Genomic DNA, 23,030 nt, shown 5'->3' with positions numbered 1-23,030 from the left:
GTCCACTTTAGTGTTATGTTCTCATTAGGAAGCCAGTGTAGGACTGAGATCTACCTGTGTCTTTCACACCCACAAGAAATGACTGAAAGGTGGAGCAGCATTCTTTGCAGTCAGAGAATCTGAATTTAAAATCCTTTCCTTTGCTACTTCCTAGCTATATGGCTTTAACTGTGCTATTTCATGGTCTGAACCTCAGCTTCAACTATAATGGGATTAATAGCTTAGTCTAGGGCTCCAAGTGTAACAAAGGACAGTGCCTGGTCCCCACCAGGTGTTCCTTTTTATCCGAGTCCCTCCCTTTGCTTACAGGGCTCTCCCCCCTTTCCCAGTCTGCTATGCTACAGACAAAAATCCAACCACCCTTTATCCAGCCCAGGGATTAAGATCTCTGCCTCACAGCCCAGGAACCAGACCTTTTGTGACCAACTCCCATTCTTTGACACAATAAGGGAGAAAGACCAACAGTATATGGGATTTTTTGTTTGTTTTTTTTATTTAGACATGGAATTTTTCTTTCATTTCATATAACTTATCTAATTAAAATATTCATCTTGGTAGTTACCACAAAAAAGTAACATAGAAAATTATATTTACATTTTGGGACCAAAATACAAATGAAGAGCAAGATGACACCTTGCTCCTTCCCCGCCCGCCTCCCAGAAAGAAAGAGAAAGCCCTAAAGAAACTGCTCATTAGATCAACGATCACAAAGGGTTAATTTGTAATTTGCTGATTTGTATGTAGTGTAGCACAGAAAAAAAAAAAAATTGCACACGTTTTCACAAATGAGACCAAAAGTTCGATGTCATCCTATGTCTGTTTAGCAGCCATTTCAAGCACCCAGGTAAGGAGGTCGTTTAGAAATTGGGTTTCTCCTCTTCCTTCTTTCCTGGTTTCACCAAGTCACATTCCTGATGCAAACATGCTTGGAAGGGGAGGAGAAAAGTCCTGGCTCTATTCAAACAGGGGTGATCAAAAATCTTTATGGTAGTGATGTTGGGATGAAAATGTGTATGTTTTTTCCCCCTCCCTGTCTAAAGACTCCTAATAAAGGAAATTAAATCATACACAACTGAATCTGAAATGTGAAAAACTGGTCTCAATGACAAAGACTTGAACACACAGCTAAGAGACAGATTTAAGGTGGACACCTCAAGGAAGCTATTCTAGGCACCTGACCCAGATGTTCATTTGGTTTTAGGTAAGAGGCTTCCTAATATTCCTAAGATTTGGGGGTAGGGATGGAATGGTAATACAATCAATCAAGAGAAATAAAATCCATTCAGAGAAATAATGTTTTACCCAGTTAAAAAACACAGCAAATTAAAACAGAGCAATACTTATGTCACATCACAACAGGCACCTGCACAGCAATGCACTGATCTTGCTCCTAAGTAAACTCAAAAGGGAGGCCCTCCCTTCCCAAACCAGGTGGATGCCCCTGTGGTTCTCTCCCATCCTGATGCTATAGCTTGGACACTTTTGCTAAGTTGACCCTTCGCTCCAAATTCTGGCTTACACACTCGGAAAGTAGAGAGAGCTTCAGCTGCAAAGTTCTCTACAAAACAGCAAATTGTTGTGCTCTTTCAGTCACATGATCTTACCTTTTAAAGAAAGCGAAAACAAAATCAATTTCCAACATAGCATTACAACTTTCAAAACCATTCACTTCTAATAGCAATTCATAGAGATTGAGATTAAAGTGCTGGCTCTTAAAATTCTGACGCTGTATCTGGGGGTGGGGGGGTCCTACCAAAAGCCCTGCCATGTATTTGTGTTTTTCTCCCATGCTAGTGGGAGAAGGAAAAACAGGGAAGGGAAAAAAAACCCGAAAGTTTTGAATCAGACACTGGAAATTGTAAAAATGCTGGGATTCTGTGCAAATCGCTCTCCCAAGGGTCTGTGTCATCTAGTGAGCCTCAAAAATGAAAAATAAAAATAATTTGGAACTGCAAAATAGGACGGGGGGAAAAGACTCTAGACCTTTACAAATAGCCTCCCTTAATAAATACTATTTAATGAATAATAAAGAGTTGTACCTGCAGAGGAACTCAAAGCAACACTGAGCAGGGTCTGAGGTGAGGGGTCTAACCTGGATGCTCCTGTCTGCTTGCTGAGGCCCCTCTAGGACAGGCAGCCCAGGACCCACTCCTCACCCTACGTGGAGCGGGCACCACAGGCTCTGGGGATGCCCAGTCCGCCCTCTGTACCAGAGTCCATTCAGGAGAGCTGAACTGGGACAGGGGAATGGCTTTCATTAGGCCTTTAACTTTAATAAAGGACCTGAACATAAAGGCTAACTATGTGGTAGAGGACAAAAACCAAAGAAAACCTGGGGGTAATATAAATACAATCTGGGGCAATATTTATTAATTAAAACTATCTTATAGTTTACAAAGAAGCTAAATAACAACAGAAGTATAATTGACCTTAAAATGCTCAGTGAGACTGAGGCTTCACATCTTCTTCAGAGCTCTGAAGTGTTCTCAGGCAGGAGGCAGTGGCGTGGCACAGGCTCACAGATGCGACTCTGGCAGACTGTGCAGGACTCGGAGACCAACGCTGCCACAAAGCAGAAGACTCGGGTCTCCTTTGGAAGTTCCATTCCCCAACCCCCACTGTCCTTGTCTTCCTCACCCCCAAATTCCATCTCCAAGGCAAGTCCTCAGTTTATCGTCGGGAAAATCTGTTCTTGAAAGCTTTAATTGTCTTAGCCATCATGGGGGCAATTTCTGTGGAAAGAGAAATAAGGCCATTGTTTCAGATCTGTGGCAGTTTAGACATACAACACCAGCGGTTTACAATCAGCCAAAGTCTTGCCACTCTTGGTTCTGCACTGCCGGGAGCTGGTCCATCCTTGCTGTTTCAAGGGACCTGGCATATATGGTATACTGTTCTTAATATGTTTGCTCACCTTCTTGGCACTATGTGTTTTAACCAAGGTCACCTCTCTGAGAAAGGTTGTTTCCCCAGGTAGGGATTTTTCCCTGAAGTTAGGGAGGGAATAAAACCCCTTAACTAAGTGCCAGGCAGGTAATTAATCACTTTAACTACGAACAATCATGCTTAAGCTACATAATCTTTACTCCCTGGAATGGAGATAAGAAACGCCCTAACCTTTGGAATAGAGATTGAGAGGATTGGAATCAACTAGTATAAATACAGATGTAACAAGACAACAGGACACAGAACCTACATAGAACCTAGAGACAGAAGTACTTTGCTGGAGAGAACATGGCAAAAGATCCTGGACAGAAACTGGACACAGAACCTAGAGACAGAACTTAGCTACAGAACCTGGCTGGAGTACCTGGACAGAACCTGGCTGGAGAACCTAGCGAGGGAACATGGCTGGAGAACCTAGCAAGAGAACATGGACACAGAACCTGGCTGGAGATCCTAACCAGAACTTGGCTAGAGATCCTGGCTAGGCTGTTGATCAACTGAATGCTGTCTCCATGTCCTTCCTTCTTCGCTGACTCCGTCCACACTTTTGGGGACCCCTGGACCTGCTGGGGTCGGACCCCAGCACTGCACCACCAGGAAAATGGATGCAAGTAATAGCTGTTGGCTAACATCACAACAGAAGCAGTAGCACAGAGCTACCACCTGCCAGACCTGAAACAATCACTATTTCTAACCTCACCAAGACACACACTCTGGCTAACCTGCCCCCGTAGTGGCAGAACTAATTCAATCCGGACTGTAAAGGCCATGGTGAGCCATAATTTAACTTTGTCTCATAACACCCAAACCAGCAAAAAGCATTCCCTTCCCACCGTCTGCTCAGTGTAGCAACAGGCGTTAACACGAGCTAAATGCAAATACCACCTAAGGACTGATAAATCTGCGCTCAGCCAAAGCTTAAGCCAGGATTCCTACTCTCCCATGGGCTCTGAAGACAGAATAATGCTTTTAAGTTAGGGCACCTCCTTAGAATACTGGGCATCGTCTATGGTAATCAAGTTAATAAAATACAAACAGACCCAACTAGATATAAAAAATAAATACTTGGAAGCTGGGGTTTTAAGGTTATAAAAACCTCTATAAGATGAACTATCATGTAGCTGTCAATAATGGTTATGAACCTGTTATTGCCTGGAGAACGTTTTACATTTAGATTTTTTAAAAAAGGGCAGAGTGTGAAAATGAACATGCATTATGATCATTATTTGAAAGATACACGTGCATTATGAACAAAGCGGGGGAAAAGAGGCCCTGACATGTAGACCAGCTATGTGCAAGGCATCATACATATGCTACATCCAGCACACAAAATGATGCAGGGTAATGACATTAAAGGGGTTCAAACACTAGTTTTGAAATATCTGAGCAGAAACCCCAAGTCACTCACTCTTCACAGTCGGTTTCCTAGGATCATAGGAAACAGTGCTGCTGACCACAGGCGCCAAGTGGGCACTGCTGGTACTGGGGCCGTCGTAGGCGGGCTCTTCCGGACTGGCGGTAAAGCTATTGCTGCTGCCACTGTTGGAGGGAGCTTGGCTGCTTCCTATGGGATAGGGGGCTGGCTTAATCCTGCAACACAGAAAAAGCTGGTTAGTCATGAGCATGAGAAATCCACCCTCAGCACCAACACCCTGAAGCTGGCCGGCCTTTCTGAGGAAGACTCAGTTTCGGGGCGTTGACCACTGCCTCCTGCTTGAGAACACTTCAGAACTCTGAAGATGTGAAGCCTCAGTTTCACTGAGCATTTTAAGATCAATTATACTTTTGTTGTTATTTAGCTTCTTTGTAAACTGTAAGATAGTTTTAATTAATAAATATGGCCCCAGATTGTACTTATATTAATTACCCCCAGGTTTTCTGGAAGTGGCTCTGAGATGACAGCGTCAGCCCTTCAGAAGGAATGATAGCCTCAACTAACTTTTCACTGTTTAGGTGTAAATCTGCAGGGCAAGGGCAGAAGCAGGGTGCTCTGTGAGGAGGCTGTTACACAAATCCAGGCAAGAACTGATGGTCCCAGACACACCTAACAGCCATGGAGGTGGTGAGGGTCAGATTATGGGCATCTTTAGAAGGCAGGGCTGGTGGTATTTGTGCTGGATCAGACATGGGCATAAGAGAAGTCAAGGACAATCTGCATAGTGGTGTGAGCAACAGGAAGGATGGAGTTGCCATTTGCCCAGATGGGAAAACCAAGAGAGGATCAGGTTTAGAGGTAAAAATTAAAAGTTCAGCCGAAACCGGTTTGGCTCAGTGGATAGAGCGTCGGCCTGCGGACTGAAAGGTCCCAGGTCCGATTCCGGTCAAGGGCATGTACCTGGATTGCGGGCACATCCCCAGTGGGAGATGTGCAGGAGGCAGCTGATCGATGTTTCTCTCTCATCGATGTTTCTAACTTTCTATCTCTCTCCCTTCCTCTCTGTGAAAAATCAATAAAATATATTTAAAAAAAAAAAAAGTTCAGCCAGGCCAGTGTGACTCAGTGGTTGAGCATCGACCTATGAACCAGGTCATGATTCAATTCCCAGTCAGGGCACATGCCCGGGTTGTGGGCTCGATCCCCAGTGGAGGGCGTGCAGGAGGTAGCCAATAATTCTCTTTCATCATTGATGTTTCTATCTCTCCCTCTCCTTTCCTCTCTAAAATCTATATATATAAAAGCCTAAGCAACCGGCCGACTGTTCAACCATCTGACCAGTAGCTACGATGCGCACTGACCACCAGGGGGGCAGACGCTCAATGCAGGAGCTGCTGAGCTGTGGTGACTTGGCAGTAGCGGTTCTTGGGTGACGCACCCCGGAACCAGAGAGGGGGGAGCCCGATTCCTCATGGGGCCGTGCAATTCCACCTTTGGCTATGGGTTATGTTGTTGCTGGGGCACTGTTGGCCCCAAATCTGGTTTACTGCCGAGCTGACCAGTGACCACAGACACCCTTTGAGCCACTGCAGCTTGGGCAGCCAGGGAGGGACCGCAGAAGACTGGCTCCAGGGCATATCTGGCTGTCTAGCCCAGTCCCACCCAACCGGCCACCGGCTAATTAATTTCCTTTTAATGTGCACGAATCCGTGCACCAGGCCACTAGTATTTAATAAGTTAGTCATACAGTAAACACCATTTTTGCTTAAATGGGGGAAGGGAAAGCGTAAGTGTTTCCAGAAGCCAGATATCAGACGTTCTCTACTTAACCTTGACCTCTCTGAGAGTCAGCAATAATTATTCAGCCTGCACTGCAGTCAAGGAAGCTGGGGCTCCAGAACCCACTCTGCACTGCCATGCTTTCCCTCCAAAATGAATTGCCTGGGCTGCCTTCTCAGGGTGAGTGAAAGCTCATGGACCCTCTTCCCTGAGCTTGCAGAAAGCAGAGCAGTAGAGATGGTACCTGATTTTCTCGGGCACAGCTGCTCCTCCTGTTCCAAACTTCTCCTGCCTCCTTCGAACATCACGAGGTGGTTTGGCTACAGAGTGGACAAAGGCCATCTTTGCCTGTCGGCCTGTGGAAAAATACGAAGATTAATACCTGCCTTCTGGAACAGAGATGCTACTGTTATTTCAAGAATCTACACTATTGCCAGATAAAAGCTTATCAAGTGCCCCCAAAGCTGAGGGTTCACCAAGCCTGAAAACCGCTTTGTAGGGTAGCATAAGCAGTGGTAGAAAAACCCCCTCTGCCCCACTTGTGCAAATACAAGAGATTTAGGGGCCAGAGGCCCTACATCAGCAGGGCCTACCAAGACCCTGCTGTGGACCAGAGCACAGGGCTCACTATTTTGCCAGGCCCTGTCCTGCCGGTCCTTCCCCGCCTACCTTTGGGCTTATTGGCATGTGCAGATCGGATATTCTTTGTCAATAATTGTAGCCGCTGCTCTCGGGCATCCTGAAGCCTCAAGTACATCTCCCGCCATGACTCATACTCTTCTGGCCTTTCTTCCTTAAAGTCTCGGTGACAATGAACTTTCCATAATTGATCTGTTTCTTCAATTAATACCTAAAACCAGAACCAGGACATCATTTATATGCAAGCACTCTTATGTATCTCTTTTCCACCTTTAATCACCTAGGTTTCCTAATGATTTTTTGGTCCACATAGAAATATATTAAAATACCCATGGTTCTAGAAAAAAATCAAATCACAAAATTAAAGTTAAATGTGATGCACCATACTAGCTGCTTTTGGGGGGTTGTGTGGCTAGGAGATAAGACAACACAACATTAGTTTAAGATCATTCTTTTCCTTTATAAACATCAATGAAGGGTCAACTAGAATGAAGTCAAATCCAGGCATTTTCCAAGTGCTACACTGAACTGTATTGGCGAGGGGCCATCTAAGGAGGATATGTCAGGGTTCAATCAGATAAGTGTGTCCCAGCATTAGGAAAAGGGTATCTGGATCGATCTCGATGTGCCTAGGACACACCCAGCCCCTTGTGCTCTTTAAAAAATTCACCAGACACCTGAGTGTCAACACAAAGCTCTATCCCCGGCCTGGATCCCAGGGGTGGTGCTGCCAGAATTCTCCCTTTGCCTCTGTGACCAGGTAAGCTCAAAGGAGGTATGGGAAGTGCTTTCCTGCTTCCTTTGAATCCCACCTAAGATTCTAGCCCAAGAGGCCCACTTAAGATGCCAGAGACAGATGCTAAAAATATTTTTGTTTAAAGGCCCACTGGCAAAACAAACACGCCCAGAACAGTGATCCAACCTGTGGCCTACCCTTCAGCTGCGGCCAATTCAAAGACAATGCTATTTGTGGACACACAAGCCAGAAAACTGCCCTCTTCTCACCCAAACAGGATACTCACATGATTGTATTCCTCTATGCGATACAGCTGATCAGGCGTACACCTCTCCAAAACGGGTTCAAGAACAGAATACGGGACGCCTCCCACTTCAAAGATTGCTGCAGAGAATCAAAGGTGAAAGCACTGAGTAGTAGCCAAGCCACCCAGTGATGCTGCCCTAGCGAGCGCCACAACGTGCTTGAGAGCTAGAGAGAAGCATGTGACTTACAATCAATGTTGTTTTTAAGTACCCGGATGCACTGCTGGTGCAAGGTCATCATTTTGGGGAGATAAGCACACTTGGAACCAGAGTACACCTGCATCTTAGAATTCATTCTCCGTCCAGTGAATCCAACTTCCTCCTCCTCCTGGGAAGAAGAGTGTGCTGTAACGCAAGAAACACAGAACGTAAGTTACAAAGGCTCTAAGCTATCGAGTGAAAACCATCCTTCCCACCCCATTCCTCAGCCTCCTTTCCCTTTCTCAGAGGCAACCAATGTCACCAAATTCTTGTGTCCTTCCAGAGTCTATGCAAAAGTAAGCAAATGTGAATTGTTCCTTTTTAACCAATTAGTAACATGCTCACTATTATCGTTTTTTTCATTTACCACATTTTAGAAATCATTCCATTGTCAGTACATAGACTTTCCACATTTTTAAAAAGATTTTTAAATTGGCAGTTTGACTCAGTGGACACAGCGTCGGCCTGTGGACTGAAGGGTCCCAGGTTCGATTCCGGTCAAGGACACATGCCCGGATTATGGGCTCAATCCCCAGAAAGGGGGGGGGGGGGGGGGGTGGTGCAGGAGACAGCTGATCAATGATTCTCTCTCATCATTGATGTTTCTATCTCCCTCTCCCTTCCTCTCTGAAATCAATAAAAAAAAAAGAAAAAAACATGGTAGCTAAGAGCTTTATCAGCTTTTAATCCACTACACAGCCCTAAGAAACAGAAACCATTATTATTCTCATCTATAGAATATAAAACTGAAGTCCAAGGAAATTAAGTTACTACACAAGTTCATGTAATTTGTAGAAGGCAGAGATGGATTCAAACTCAAGACATCAAACTCCAGAGCCTGTCCAATTAAGAAACTCACCAAAATCTGATGACAGATCATGATTTTTAAAATCTTTCTTCCATTTAAAAAAAGATACAGAAAATTACCTTTTCGCTTTGGTTGGAAGGAGGATATCAATTCTAGGGAAGGAAGTGGCCGGTAATTGGCCTGTATCACAGGTAATGGGATGTCTGGCAACACTGGCAGGACATCAATGGGGACCTGCAGAGGAGAGACGAGTGACCGGAGTGCCCTTTTCTACAGGCACAGCTTCCCTTCCTCCTGTCCATACCCAACAGAGTGGGCCAGGCAGTACCAGGCAGATCCAGGCTGGAGGAGGGCAACAGGCATGTCTCACACCTATGTCAGGAAATACAGACAGATGGGCCCAGCACCCAGGACACCTCAGCAAACACTTCTTGGGTATTCTCCACCCTGGCAGGTAGAGGCCTGGAGGAAACTGAAATTCAACCAGCCATACAAAAGCCAGCCATGCAAAGAGCAGCAGGGTGGGTCCTAGGAGCTCTGCAGAGCCAGATGCTCTGAATGGGAAGCACCAAGGGGCTGAAGGGGTTACCTTTCTCGGCTTGGCTGCATCGGCTCCAGCTGCCTGATGCTTCTCTGACTTGTTTTCGTTCACCTTAGGCAATTTCTGAACTGTGTCCGAGCTTTTACTAGTGCTTTTCGAATCATTTTTTTTAAGTGCTTTTTCTCCAGCGGTCGCAGTTGAGGTTTTCACAATCTTTTTCTTTTTCTTCCGCGGCTGGTCATAGCTGAGATATGACTCAAAAGACATGGTGGGCTGCTCAAATTCATCATCCATATCCGTCTCCTCAACTCTAGGGAGGGAGCCCGCTGACTTTCTATCTGAATGAGTTTTCACTTTCCCTTCTTGAGTCTTTAGGTTGTTAGAAACCTTCTCTTTTGCTTTGGGCAGCAGGTCTCCGGCCCCCTTTCCTCTGTCTAAGCTGTCTAGACTTTGCTTGTTTTTATCTGATTTAGTTTTCTCTGAGTCTTTGTGCTTTTGCTTTTTACGGTGGTTGTCTGAAGCAGTCTCCAAGGGGGATGAAAACTTCTTGGAGTTGCCCTCTCTGTCCTTCTCTTTCTTGATACCACTAGAGGGCGCTTTCTCCTTTGTGACATCCCCTGAGAGGGGCCTCCGGTTTTCCTCTTTGGCAATGGCCTTGTGGGATTTCTCTCTGCTCAAAGGCGACTTCTCATCTCCCCTGGCATCCACTGGACGTTTTTCTTTATGGGATGATTTGTGCTCCTTGTTCTGACTCACAACCCCTTTCCCCCGGGGCTCACCCAGGTGTCTTTCCTGGCTGGCCCCGAGTCTCTCCTGAAAGGCATTACTGTGGGCCTTTCCAGGCTTCTGGTGTGGAACAAAGGGCTCATGGTCCTCATCTGGGGACCTGTAATGGTCCACGGACATCTGATGAGGACTGCTGGATGATGGAGGGGACTGCACATGGCCGTAATCGGAAGATTCATGATCTGAAGAGTAAACTGGTGAAACCCTGTGGCCCCTCTTTCGCTCATCTCGTCTCTCCTGACTGTGAGACACTTTGTGAGGTCTTTCGAACTCTGAGAGTTTTCTGTGTTTTTTCTGTCTGTGATCAGGACTATATGGTTGGCTACTGGAGGCTTTCCAGTTTTCTTGATAGTCCCCCTCTATCTCCTCCTCCTCCTTCTGAAGAACATCCCTGGGGCGCTTTCGGGAATCATTCTTCTCAAAGTCCTGTTCATCAGCGTCAGTGTTTCTAAACAGAAGAATATACAGATAAAGCAGTTATAAATCTCAGTGTTATCCTTGTTCAGAGGACACAGTCACGGACCCTGAACTCACAAAAGAGCCACAGAGAAGGCAAACGTTAGTAAGAAGGTCTTGGGAAGAAAGTAAATGTGTTCTGCTCAAAGACACTTAACAAAGTTTTAAAACTGGGAACTTATGCCCTGGGCGGCATGCTCAGTGGTTAGAACAATGGCCCATGCACTGAAGAGTCTTGGGTTCGATTCTTGGTCAAGGGCATGTACCTGGGTTGCAGGTTGGATCCCCGACCGTAGTCGGGGCTCATGTGGGAGGCAATCAGTCAATCTCTCCCACACTGATGTCTCTGTCTCTCCCCTGCCCCACCCTCTAAAAAAAAAAAGCAATGGGAAAAATATCCTTCTGTGAGGATTAACAAACAAACTAAAAACACAAAACCTGGGAACTCAAATATTCAATAAATGGAAAATGATGAGTTTAACTATAGGACACAAAGACCAAATATCTTATAGGCATGAAAATGCTTAATACAGGGACATATTTGTTACATAAAAACAAAGGGGCTGTTATATATAGTTTGTTCACAACTACATAAAAAGCCTTCTAAGAAAACATTAGAAACATCAAAATGTTAATAATATTTATCTTTGGATGGTAGACTTAAGAAATTTTGATTTTTATTTCTATTTTTAAATACTTTTTAATACTATAATCATGGATTACTTTAATATCTGAGGCAAAATATTTTAAATAAGAAGGCAGAGAGGAATAGTAGACAAACATTTCTGTCTGTAAACACGCCAAATGCCAGCTTTAACCATGAAACTGAACAGACCTAGAGCTCTGTTCTTACCGCTCCACAGGAACCAGCTTCTTCCACTGGGCCACGAGGTCCCTGGCAAAGCTTCCCACATGCTCGTGTTTTCGTAAGCTATTTACCGTCTTCCCAACGCCTGTCTCCTGCAAATTGAACACATGAATTTTTAGAGTTGTGGAAATAGGCTCACAATTTTCAAAGAAATCAGACCTCTTGCTTTTTAACAAACCAATAACTTCCTTCTTAAAATGTATCTTGCAAGCCCCAGTACAAAATTAGTTTGTTTCTATACCCCAAACCTCTGACACATAGTAGCAAATAAAGCATACCAGATCAGAAGAGGAGATACTGAATTAAAACACTTCTACAATAACCAGTGGTTCTGGCAGGTGCCAGACACTGAGCTAACAGCTTTGCATAGAGTATCCCAGTCAGTCCTCACAGTAACAACTCTGTGAGACAGGAATCTACCCATTTTACATAGAACAGGCTAAAGTCACAGAACTTGGATTTGAACCCAGGACTAGTTGATGACAAAGCCAACATTCTTTCAATTTTTAGAAAAATATTTTTGAGATAAAATTCATGTAACATAAAATCCACCATTTTAACCATTTTCAAGTGTATAGTTCAGTGGTTTACAGAATATTTACAAGACTTTGCAGCCACCACCACCGTCTAATTCCAGAACATTTGTCACCCTAGAAAGGAACCCTGCTGCTCCCAATCGCCCCCACCCCCTGGCAACCACTAACCTACTTTCTGCCTGTGACAGTGAGGGTGAACCTTTTGAGCTCGGCGTGTCAGCATTTTGAAAAACCCTAACTTAACTCTGGTGCTGTGTCACATATAGAAAGTTTTTGATCTTTGCAACCATTGTAAAACAAAGACTTATATTTCTGATATTTATTTTATATATTTAAATGCCATTTAACAAAGAAAATTCAACCAAAAAAATGAGTTCGCGTGTCACCTCTGACATGCGTGTCATAGGTTCGCCATCACTGGCCTATGGCCTGCCTATTCTGGACATTTCATATACATGGAATCATACAATACATGACCTTGTGTTTCCATTCCTTCACTTCCAAAGCCCATGCTCTCTGTCTTATGGTACAATCTCTCCCATTAGGAAGGGGATAGGATATAGTTAGTTTGTGTTTTTTATTAGGGTAGATATAGTTTTATATAATATCTAAAGTTATACAGTTCTTACCACAAGAATGTCTACTGTTATAGGCAAGGCGGAGAGCTTCTTCAAATATTTTAATAGCTATAGAGAGAATAAAATAAACATTAATTCCTATAAACATAAACATTCACTGGAACAAATAATAATATCTGACAGTTAAATACTTACTCAGTCTAAGTATTATACAGTAACAAGTATGGTTATTATCCCAATTTTACAAGTGTGAAAACAGGCTCAGAAAAGGTAAGTTACTTGCCCTAGGATGCAAGTAGGGCGAGATTCATTCAGGTCTGTGGCTTAGATTCCTGGCTTTTTTTTTTTTTTTTTTAAATACATTTTATTGCCAAAACCGGTTTGGCTCAGTGGATAGAGCGTCGGCCTGCGGACTGAAAGGTCCCAGGTTCGATTCCGGTCAAGGGCATGTACCTGGGTTGCGGGCACATCCCCAGTAGGAGATGTGCTGGAGGCAGCTGATCGATGTTTCTCTCTCATCGATGTTTCTAGCTCTCTATCTCTCTCCTTTCCTCTCTGTAAAAAATCAATAAAATATATTTATAAAAAAAAAAATAAATAAAATAAAATAAAATAAAATACATTTTATTGATTTTTTTACAGAGAGGAAGGGAGAGCGAGAGAGTTAGAAACATCGATGAGAGAAACATCGATCAACTGCCTCCTGCACACCCCCTACCGGGGATGTGCCCACAACCAACATACATGTCCTTGGCCGGAATTGAACCCAGAACCCTTCAGTCCGCAGGCTGATGCTCTGTCCACTGAGCCAAACCGGTTAGAGCTAGATTCCCGGCTTTTAACCACTGTGCTACACCAACAGGAAATGAGACTTAAAGAGAATCAAACCTACCAACTCTAAGAAAAGTTATCAACTACCATTTTGAGAGAATTTCTAAGAAAGGTACTGATCTTAGGGAAATTACCCATGGACTTGGCACAGAGGACAAGAAAAAGGAGAAGTCTCCGTAAGAAAAGGGTACCATGTTTCCAGGCAGAGTCAGCAGTGTTTAACAGAACTGTTTTTTGGAAACAATGGGAAGGCAAGACCAATTTCAAGTTGCCAGAATTAGAGCATTGCCATTAATGTTAAACACACAATGTCTGGGGATATTAGAAAAGTGATCTGGGTTTGGTCACATTTCCTGTCCCTAAAACTAGGTCAAAATCAGGACAGCACTGCTGTTAAGACAGTTCCAGAGTCAGAGACAGGCTTGTTTTGCCCTGTCACCTCCTTGCCAGGCGATCTTGTACAAGTCAGTAACCTCTCTGCACCTCATTTACTCCATCTGCAAAGTAGGAACTGGATCCTGTTTCTGCCTCACAAGTGTGAGGATTCGCAAAAAAACAACCATGAGTAGTCCTTAGCTATCGAGTCCTATAAAGCTCAATAAATGTTTATAATTAACCATTTCATTCATCAAGGAACAGATCTTTATTTTTTTTGTTAATCCTCACCCAAGGATATTTTTTTCCATTCATTTCTAGAGAGGGGTAGAGACAGAGAAACATCAATTTGAGAGACATCAACTGGGGGCTGCAACCGAGGGACATATCCTTGACTAGAATCGAACCCATAACCCTACAGTCCGAGGGCCAACACTCTAACCACTGAGCAAACCGGCTAGGGCTCAAACAGACCTTTACATGCCTACCCTTGATCCTCAACCAGATAGTCCCCAGCCAATTCAAAGTTATACTTGCTCCATTTCCACCAGAAGTCATGTATGTACATGTAAACATACTACCATTCAAGAAGCTGCAAATTACAAGTAGTTCAAAATAGAGAACTGTGACTAACCTTTACATTTACATATTAGTTCTTTTTCCATGTATAGCCCAGGACATATAAGTATGTCACAAGCTACAGGTGGAGTAGCAAGTATGTTTTTCTGATCACTCTACTTCAATAATTACTGAATATGGTCACTAGGCAGAGCAACTGGATCACATATAACATTGTGTGACCAGGAACAAATGAGAAGCAAGTGGTGGATCTAGGGAGTTTCACCTTCATAGTTGAGTGAAAATTATACTCCACTTCAAATCTGGCTTTGTGTTCTGAAGTGAACATTAAGAAGATGAGAAGCTTCCAATATCCAACTTAGGAAAAACAATTCCTCTCCTTAAAGGAACACTGAGAATCACTGAAAAGGTTAGAAATACATTGTCTCCCCTAATACCATTCCCGGGAAGGCATTTATATGCCAACTACTGTGTGTCGATGACTATGTTAAGTTCTTACATGTGTCACCTCATTTATTTCATCTTCATTAACCACCTCTATAAAGTGGATATTATTCTCCCCATTTTATAGATATGGAGACCGAGCTCAGTGAGGCTAGGTAACTTACCTAATGAGCTAGTAACCAAGTATACCTACCTCAGTATGTGCTACAAAGCCAGAAGCAACATCCAAAACAATATTGTCCTTAGGAAACAGAGCTGTAGTTTACCCCAAAGCAAAAAGCTCCTCCTTATAGCATCATATTGTCAGACAGTTTAGAGTCCACAGCGTAAAGGTCGCCCTGGGGACAAAGGATCCTCAGGAGCTCTGAAAGCCAATGTTAAGGATGGGTCAGAAGTCACTGAGAGGTGTTCCATCGCAAAGCCTAGCACTAACTGGAGGAGCAGATGCTACCTTCCTGGTTTGCTTTGGGTTCGTAAGGGCGACTTAAGAGGAGACAAAGCTAAAGCCCTGGAGATTTTCAAAACGCTTTAGCCCCATAAGTGAGAGGAAAGGGACTTCAGAGCCCTCTGTTTTCAATGAGGTTCAAGAAAAAACACACACAGAGCAATAACAAGGTAAAAGCACTTTGGGCATCCTCAGGTAGATGGAAACTTGTTATTAAGCCAAAAGACCATTGTAGAGTTTGCAAGAACTGATAACAGGTCACTGAGAAATGTCAAACATTTGCACAGTACAGTGGGGCCTTGACTTAGAGTTTAATTCCTTCAGAGACCGAGCTCGTTAACTCAAATTACTCTAACTCAATGCAAAAAATCAGCCGAGAGACAGCTGGTATCTCAAAAACTCGTTAGTCGGGACACTTGTAAGTCAAGGCCCCACTGTACATGCTTAGGAATTCAGCTGTCCTCTGCACACGTCTTCGAATCCAAAGAGCAGAAGATGTTCGTAAGGTTGACTCCTTAGTCTCCACTTGCCATCAAACTGTGTTCTGGGTAGTTTCACATTCAAAATGTAACAATGGACAGGTAACTTTACCAGCCATAAAAATTATTTCCCATAACATAGTAGCAATCAAGTGATCCTGGTCTCTGCCTGACACCTTTGCACCAAGTAAACCTTGACCATAGATGGACTTAAAAGTGAAAATAGTTAAACACCAATATTAATACCAGAAAATCCACGAATATATGCATGGAATCCACCCTTTGGCTAATAATGGTTTGAAATCAGGATTTAGTTGCAATTCGGTACTGCTATATAATCATCTTGCAATTTCAAGAACAACCTGTGGGAGCTTGTTGGGTTAACAGAAGGTTGAGGAAAAGGCCATTGTGCCAGCTTGCAGTTTTCCCCCTGCAGTTAGCTCATTTCTGCACGCTAGCTAATGCTAGCGAAAATGATCTCCCAACATTTTTCTCATCTTCTTTTAATTTTTAAAAATTGATCTTAGAGAGATGGAGGGGGAGAGGGGGAGAGGGGAAGAGAGGGAGAAGGAGACACACAGAGAGAAACATCCATGTGAGAGAAACAACCTCATATCCACAGGTTGCCTCCCACATACACCCCAACTAGGTATCAAACAGCAACCTAAGTATGTGCCCTGATCAGGAATTGAACCTGCCACCTTCTGGTGTATAGGACAACCAACTGAGCCAAACTGGCCAGGGCTTTTCTCATCTTCTTAATGTTCACTTCAGAACACAAAGCCAGAAGTTCAGGGTGATTTCCTATCTGGGAAGAGAAAGCCCAAATACTGGCAATAATCTCTAATAGTTCAAATAGGACAATAAGTCAAACCTTTCCCTAATTTGGAATTTCGTTCACATCTACTACTAGAAAAGCTACTTCAAAATTTAAATTCTAGTGGAAGAATGACTATAGATACTACCTGGTGCATATTTTTAACCTGATAGATCAAAATTAGGGTTGGGAGATGGATTTACATAATATTGCTTTAGGTTTTAAAGATCAGTCACAAACCTACAGAGTTTAGGAAAACCAACTGGTACTAAAAAATAGTGAACATTTATTAGAAGTCCAAAAAGGGTTATTATAAAAAGAAACTTGTAAAGATGCCTGGCCACTAAGTACTGAAGCCACAAGAGAAAATAACACAATAATAAGCATTTACATTTTCACAGATTTAAAACTAAAATGGCTTCCTAAATAAGTGGATCTTTGAGCTAGGTATGAATTCGAAGAGTTAAAAAGTGGCCTGATGGTGAGATGCTGTATGCAGCCTTTACAAATGGAGAAAAAAACCCTCGTCTATGACAAGCTGGGAACAAGGTGAAGAGAAAGGGCCCCTTCAAAAAAATGGTGAAGGGTGGTGATTAGTATCTACTGGCACTTCCCATGAACCTGGCACTTCTGCCTTTTAGTTTATCTTAGGAAGCAGCAGGTGAGGAAGCAGGCTGAGCAAGGATGTCCCCACCCTCCGTGGCTGGTAAACGGGCCCCTTCATCTCCCCCTCAACAGGCACTCTGGGGCTGAGACCCAACTCTCAGAAACTGCACACTCGCTAGAAAGCCGACAGAGAATGTCAAACCAAGGTGTTTTCATCCGTGTGTTTAAATTTCAAAAATTCTAACACCCACCTCTCCCAGACACGGATAAGATGGATAACAGAAAGTCGGAGAGGGAGAAGAATGCATTTAACTTAAGAAAAGCTTAAAAAATAAAACAAAACTAGCTGAATACAATTAAAAATGGTTGCCCATCACTCGCTGCAAAACGAGAAACGTTAGCTCTTACCTTCTATGAAGTGAGGCCAGCAGGAAATCTACCCGCAACTTCTAACCTTTTTCCTTTTCCAATCACAACCTAAGTTTTTAGGCTCTGTACAGATAGGAGACGTGAGGTTTATTTTGCCTCGTTTTTTAAGGGATTTACTCGGAAAGTGAAAAGGTCCAAGTTCTAGTATCAAAACGTCTCTTGGAGACGCAGGACCACACGCCAAGCCCAGACTCCTCGTTCGCAGGCAGACTCACCTCCTCCTCCCAACAAACATCAGAGACAGAAACCTTCGCGGGGAGGGACGGGACGGGGAGGGCAGGAGTGAACTCCGGGCGAGCGCTCCCGGCAGGAAACAGCTGGCCCGGGACGCCCGGAGGCTCGGGAGCCCGCGGACACGCGGTGCCCGCACGGTGCGCGCCTCCGCCGCCGCCGGTGCCCCGGACCGGCCCGGAGGTAGGGAGGTTCGGCCGCCGAGGCCCGCCGCCTGACGTGCGGGTATCTCCGCGTGGGCCGCGGCCAAGGGCCGGAACTTCCCGACTCCGGGCTGCGAGCGCGGCGGGGCCTGGCTCCGGGTCCGAGCCCCACGGCCCCGGCTGACCTGGAGGGGCCGCGCTCGGGCCCACGACCGTTACGGGGCCGCGCCCGCCCAACGCCCGCCCGCTCCGCGCCGCCCACTCGCTCACCTTCTTCGGGTCCGGGTTCGCGGCCAGCCGCGCCTGCAGCTTCTCCACAACTTGGAGCGCCGACTCCGCCGCCATCGCTGTCACTGGCGCGGCCTCCTCGCCGGAACTGGGCTCGCGTCGCGTCCTCGGGCCGCAGCTCCGCCCTCCGTGCATCCCCGGCGGAGACGGAAGCGCTACTGCCCCTTCCGGGCCTCGGCGAGCGAGGGGAGGCGCGGGGCGCTGGGCGGCCGCAGGCCCCGCCCCAGGCCCCGCGGGCCGGTCCCCAAGGCGCGCTCCGCGGCCGCGCGCACCGAGAGCTGGGCCGCCGGGGCCCGGCGCGCCGTCTCCATGTCGGCGGTTCGCGCAGCCCGCTCCAGCTCGCGGTGCAGAGCCACGGCCTGGCAGGCGTGCCCGGTGCCTAGTTACGACGGAATGAGGCCACAGCCCCAGACTCGGGCTTTATAAATCCTAATCCGGGGCGGGGGGCGGTGAGCCACGCCCCGCCGCGCGGGGATTAACGATTGCGACCACCCTAGGCTGAGTGCTACCTTAACTTCACCTTCAGTACAACCCGAAGAAACCTGTTATATCATCCCCACTTTTCCAATGAGGACACGGAGACCTAACAGGAAAGAGGTGAAGCTGGAATTTGAATCTAAATAATCTAGGTCCACTGTGAACACATCTCTGTATAGGTCGAGGAATGGAGGTCCAGAGAGAAAGGGATTTGTGAAAAGTCAAACAGCTTAGTTAACTGAGGTAATAGCCCGTGTCTCCATTTCCTCCCAAACCCTGTCTGGTACATAGGCACCAAATAATGAATGAATGAATGGGGTTGTGAATCAGACCAACCCAAGACACCATCCTTGAGGGCACTTACTCTTATCCTAACACTAAATTTTATTGTTACTGTTATTAATACTAAAAAGAACTCAACAGCCGAAACCGGTTTGGCTCAGTGGATAGAGCGTAGGCCTGCGGACTGAAGGGTCCCAGGTTCGATTCCCGGTCAAGGGCATGTACCTGGGTTGCAGGAACTTCCCCAGTGGGGGATGTGCAGGAGGCAGCTGATCGATGTTTCTAACTCTCTATCTCTCTCCCTTCCTCCCTGTAAAAAATCAATAAAATATATTTTAAAAATAAAATAAATAAAAAGAACAGTTGAAAACAGACTTAAAATACCAGCATTGAGGGGTGGGGGGATGTGGAAGGGGGACACATGGGGACAGAAAGAGACTACTCTGCGCACACAGTGCAGTGTGCAGGTGTTTTATTGAGTTGCACACTTGAAACCTGTAGGGTTTTGTTAACCAATGTCACCCCAATAAATTCAACTAAAAATACCAGCAATGATCACATCTTATTTGATTAGATAAGGTTAGATCCTAGTCAGATCTCCAGCAGTAACTTGGCAATGTACCTGGCCTCACTCAATGCGGGAAAGCAGTCTTCTAGTTCCTTAATCTGGAAAAGGAAACTTAGAATGTTTCATCAAATGCACTTTCATACACTCACTATGCTGAGAAGCCCTCCCATCTGTGCTCTCACCCTCTGCTTAGTGCTTCTCCCTCTGAAATTAACCCTTTGCAAGGTGTAGATAAATTATCAATCTATTTTTCTGTCTTGTCACTGGGCTATTTGCTTATCAAATGCAGTGACTGACCTAACATTAAATCTCTGCTGCTGGCACAATCCAGTTGAGATCATCAGTCTTGGATACGTCCATACAAGATTAATGACCACTCACTGGTGCTGTAAGACTCAATCATGGGGTGTAATGGAAAAGGCATCAAATTGGGTGTGAGGGGAGCAGATTGTAGTCCCTAGAGTCTCCCTCCTCACACAAAAAATACTTTTACATTTTAAATTCCTCCCATGTTGAGAATGTAGCATTTATGCAATGGAAAATGAGCAGATTCTTGAAGCAGAATTGCTAATTGACCGGGCATATACTTGGGAAGCTGTGGAACATTTTGCGCACGGTACCCAGGGAGATCTAACAACCAAAATGGAAAAACAATTCATGCTGCTAGGGGCTTCTGGAGAGGGTCCACCCTACCCCTCCACTGTATCTGTCAGCCTGAGTTAGGCTTAACTGCAAAGAACTCCGACTTCTCTGATCAGTTAATATGTCTGTCTTTCTGACTAAAATGACAATTTTAACCACTTCTTAAAATGGTACTTTGTATGTGTTCATTAGGGGATTACCCCTATCATCCTTAGTTTACACAAGGGTGTTCAATGCCTAGGTCAGAGGCTGTTTTGTCCATCTTGGATCAACACCACCTAGCACACAGATGACATTCTGTGATGGTTTGTTGAAAACTGAACTAATTATTACATTTAAGGCTAGCCCAGAGTATTATCTGAAAACCTGAGGACTCCCTAGCTCTTTTGCCAGCACTATATAGGGCCCCCTGTGAGAGGAATTAAAAGACCCATCTCATTCAGCTGGGAAGGCATGTTTGAGGCTACACTAGAGGGGAAAGATGGGCAGGAAGCTCTTACCTTCCGCTATACACACTTCTGTTTGCAACAAACATGGGCTAATTTTAATGTTGGAGAAGAGCAATCCCAGGTTGGCTGGTGCTAGCGTCATTTAAAAAACTGAGATAAATGAGAAAAACAAAGCCACCAACCATCTTGTCCTCAACAGAAAACAGAGCCCTCACCTTTCACAACACTATCAAGTGAGATTCTGTGGGCTGGACAGCATGTTGAGTGAGGAACACTGGTGGGTGGAGGGCTTCCCCGTGGGCCTCGCCTGGTCTGGCTCTGCCACTCCTCTATCTTACCAAGTAGGCTGCATCGGAGATTGGTTGGATGGCGGGTATAAAGGACACAGGGTTGGGGAATCAGTAACAACCTGAGCTCCAACACCCACTTCTATCAGTGCTAACCATGGCTCCAGGTTGTTAAATTCACTGACACTGTTTGCTCCTCCTTTACAGATTTCTTGCGAGGCTTATTCATGTCATATTAATTTACTAGCATTCAGGAGGTGCTGTGTGTGTGTGTTTAAGTAGCAGTTATTAGGGAAGATTCACTGCCTTGGTAAAGGGAATCTTGTATTCTGCTGTGAAGACCATGGAATCTCCATCTGAGCAGTTTGTTCTGCACAGCTGTAGCCACTGTTCTCTCAATGGGCCCATTTTTCTGAATCGACTGTACTCATCTTTGTTTCACATCCTTCACACATGTTCAGTGGTTATTTACTCAGGGATGGCATCTTTCTGGGTCTGCCTTCCTTAAATATAGTTATACAATTGGAGACTGCCAGCTCCAGGGAAATGGTCTGAGGTTCAAAATCCACATCTTTCACAGACTGCCTCAAAGTTGGATGAAATCCCCACTAACAATTTAAGGATATCTATCAGGCCTAGAAATCCTCTGAGGTCCTTTATCTAAAGAGGGCAGACAGCAGCATTCTACAATGCCCATGGAGAAGCAGCCCCTGAAGAATCTCTTACCAGGAAAAATGCTATCATAAAAATCAGAGAGTAGTAACACTTTGATACTTTTATATCATGAATTTATATAAACTGTATCCAGGTAATAACCTAAATCAGCAGTGGCATGCTGGTATGCTGCAAGCAAGACTTTTTAAACATGCAATTTAGTCAGGGGCGCTACCTCTTTTCCCTTAGATCAGCGCTTCTCAACCTGTGGGTCGCTCGATCCCCAATCGAACGACCCTTTCACAGGGGTCACCTAAGACCATCGGAAAACACATATATAATGACATATTGTTTTTGTGATTAATCACTATGCTTTAATTATGTTCAATTTGTTACAATGAAATTGGGGGTCACCACAACATGAAGAACTGTATTAAAGGGTCGTGGCATTAGGAAGGTTGAAAACCACTGCCTTAGACTGTCAAATAAAATCATGACAATAGCCATACAGTGTGAATGAATCAAAATTATACCTATTTTTTTGTCAGATTAGCAAAAAATGTATTTTTTGGTGTGCCACATAATTTTTTTAAAAATATGTTTTTATTAAATGTTAGAGACAGAAGAAGGGAGAGGGAGAAACATGGATGAAAAACATCACTATCCATTGGCTGCCTCCTGCACACCCCCTGCTGGGAAGTGAGCCTTCAACCCAGGCATATGCCCTGACCTGGAATTGAACCTGCAACCTCCTGGTGCATGGGTCAATGCTCAATCACTGAGTCACACTGGCCGGACACTGCAGAACTTTTAGCAATGAATTTATGTGAAACAGGAGATGAAAAAGTTTGAAAATCGCTGACCTAACTGATTTTCCTTAGCTCTTTATTTTTGTTTTTTTGAAAGAGGGAGAAACATCAATTTGTTATTCCACGTATTTATGCATTCACTGGTTGATTTTTTTAAAAAATATATCTTTATTGATTTCAGAGAGAAGGAAAAGGAAGAACGAGATAGAAACATCAATGACGAGAATCATAGATTGGCTGCCTCCTGCATCCCCCTTAGTGTGGATTGAGCCCTCAACCCAGGCATGTGCCCTTGACCACAATCGAACCCAGGACTCTTCAGTCAGCAGGTGGACGCTCTATCCACTGAACCATACCGGTTAGAGCTGGTTGATTCTTGTATGTGCCCTCACCAGGGATTGAATCCACAACCTTGGTGTATGGGATGACACTCCAACCAACTGAACTACCCAGCCAACGCTATTTTATTTTTATTATACCATTTATCACAATTTGAAATGACCTTATTTAGTGCTCATGTTTTTAAACTTCTCTTCATTATGTAAGCTCCATGAGGCATCACTGTGGCTAAACTGCCTACAACACAGTAGGCGCTCAACAAATACCGAGCTGAATGAAAGCTCTACCTCACAGCACTGTGT

At 44.7% G+C, this 23,030-nt stretch overlaps 1 protein-coding gene and 1 long non-coding RNA gene across 5 annotated transcripts; one reads left to right on the top strand and one right to left on the bottom strand.

Annotated features, from left to right (window-relative positions):
- Window positions 1–467: 467 nt before the first annotated feature.
- Window positions 468–18,598, bottom strand: ELOA (elongin A). 3 transcript variants are annotated; one of them, XR_004973957.1, is made up of 12 exons: window positions 18,204–18,593; window positions 12,606–12,662; window positions 11,426–11,532; window positions 9,379–10,564; window positions 8,909–9,023; window positions 7,970–8,125; window positions 7,762–7,859; window positions 6,770–6,950; window positions 6,345–6,456; window positions 4,355–4,536; window positions 2,430–2,732; window positions 468–1,604 (listed from the first exon to the last, which is right to left on the bottom strand). XR_004973957.1 is itself a non-coding variant. In XM_036348778.1 (11 exons), the coding sequence occupies exons 1-11, from the start codon at window positions 18,354–18,356 to the stop codon at window positions 2,671–2,673; spliced, it is 2,409 nt and encodes an 802-aa protein (XP_036204671.1). In that variant the 5' UTR covers window positions 18,357–18,593; the 3' UTR covers window positions 468–2,670. The 3 variants fall into 3 exon arrangements, 2 of the variants coding, with proteins under 2 accessions (XP_036204671.1, XP_036204672.1); XM_036348778.1 differs by having other exon boundaries at window positions 468–2,732; XM_036348779.1 differs by lacking the exon at window positions 4,355–4,536 and having other exon boundaries at window positions 468–2,732; window positions 18,204–18,598.
- LOC118675882 lies at window positions 7,761–22,589 on the top strand. 2 transcript variants are annotated; one of them, XR_004973959.1, is made up of 3 exons: window positions 7,761–7,875; window positions 7,989–8,148; window positions 22,571–22,589. It is a non-coding gene; the product is annotated as an uncharacterized LOC118675882 (long non-coding RNA). The 2 variants fall into 2 exon arrangements; XR_004973958.1 differs by lacking the exon at window positions 22,571–22,589 and adding an exon at window positions 14,082–16,277.
- The last annotated feature ends 441 nt before the right edge of the window (window positions 22,590–23,030 follow it).

Source organism: Myotis myotis, unplaced genomic scaffold (genome assembly GCF_014108235.1).
Source record: "Myotis myotis isolate mMyoMyo1 unplaced genomic scaffold, mMyoMyo1.p scaffold_m19_p_2, whole genome shotgun sequence".
NCBI classification, from domain to species: Eukaryota; Metazoa; Chordata; class Mammalia; order Chiroptera; family Vespertilionidae; genus Myotis; species Myotis myotis.
Note: the sequence above shows the minus strand (reverse complement) of the source record. Positions and strands in the feature narration are given on the sequence as shown.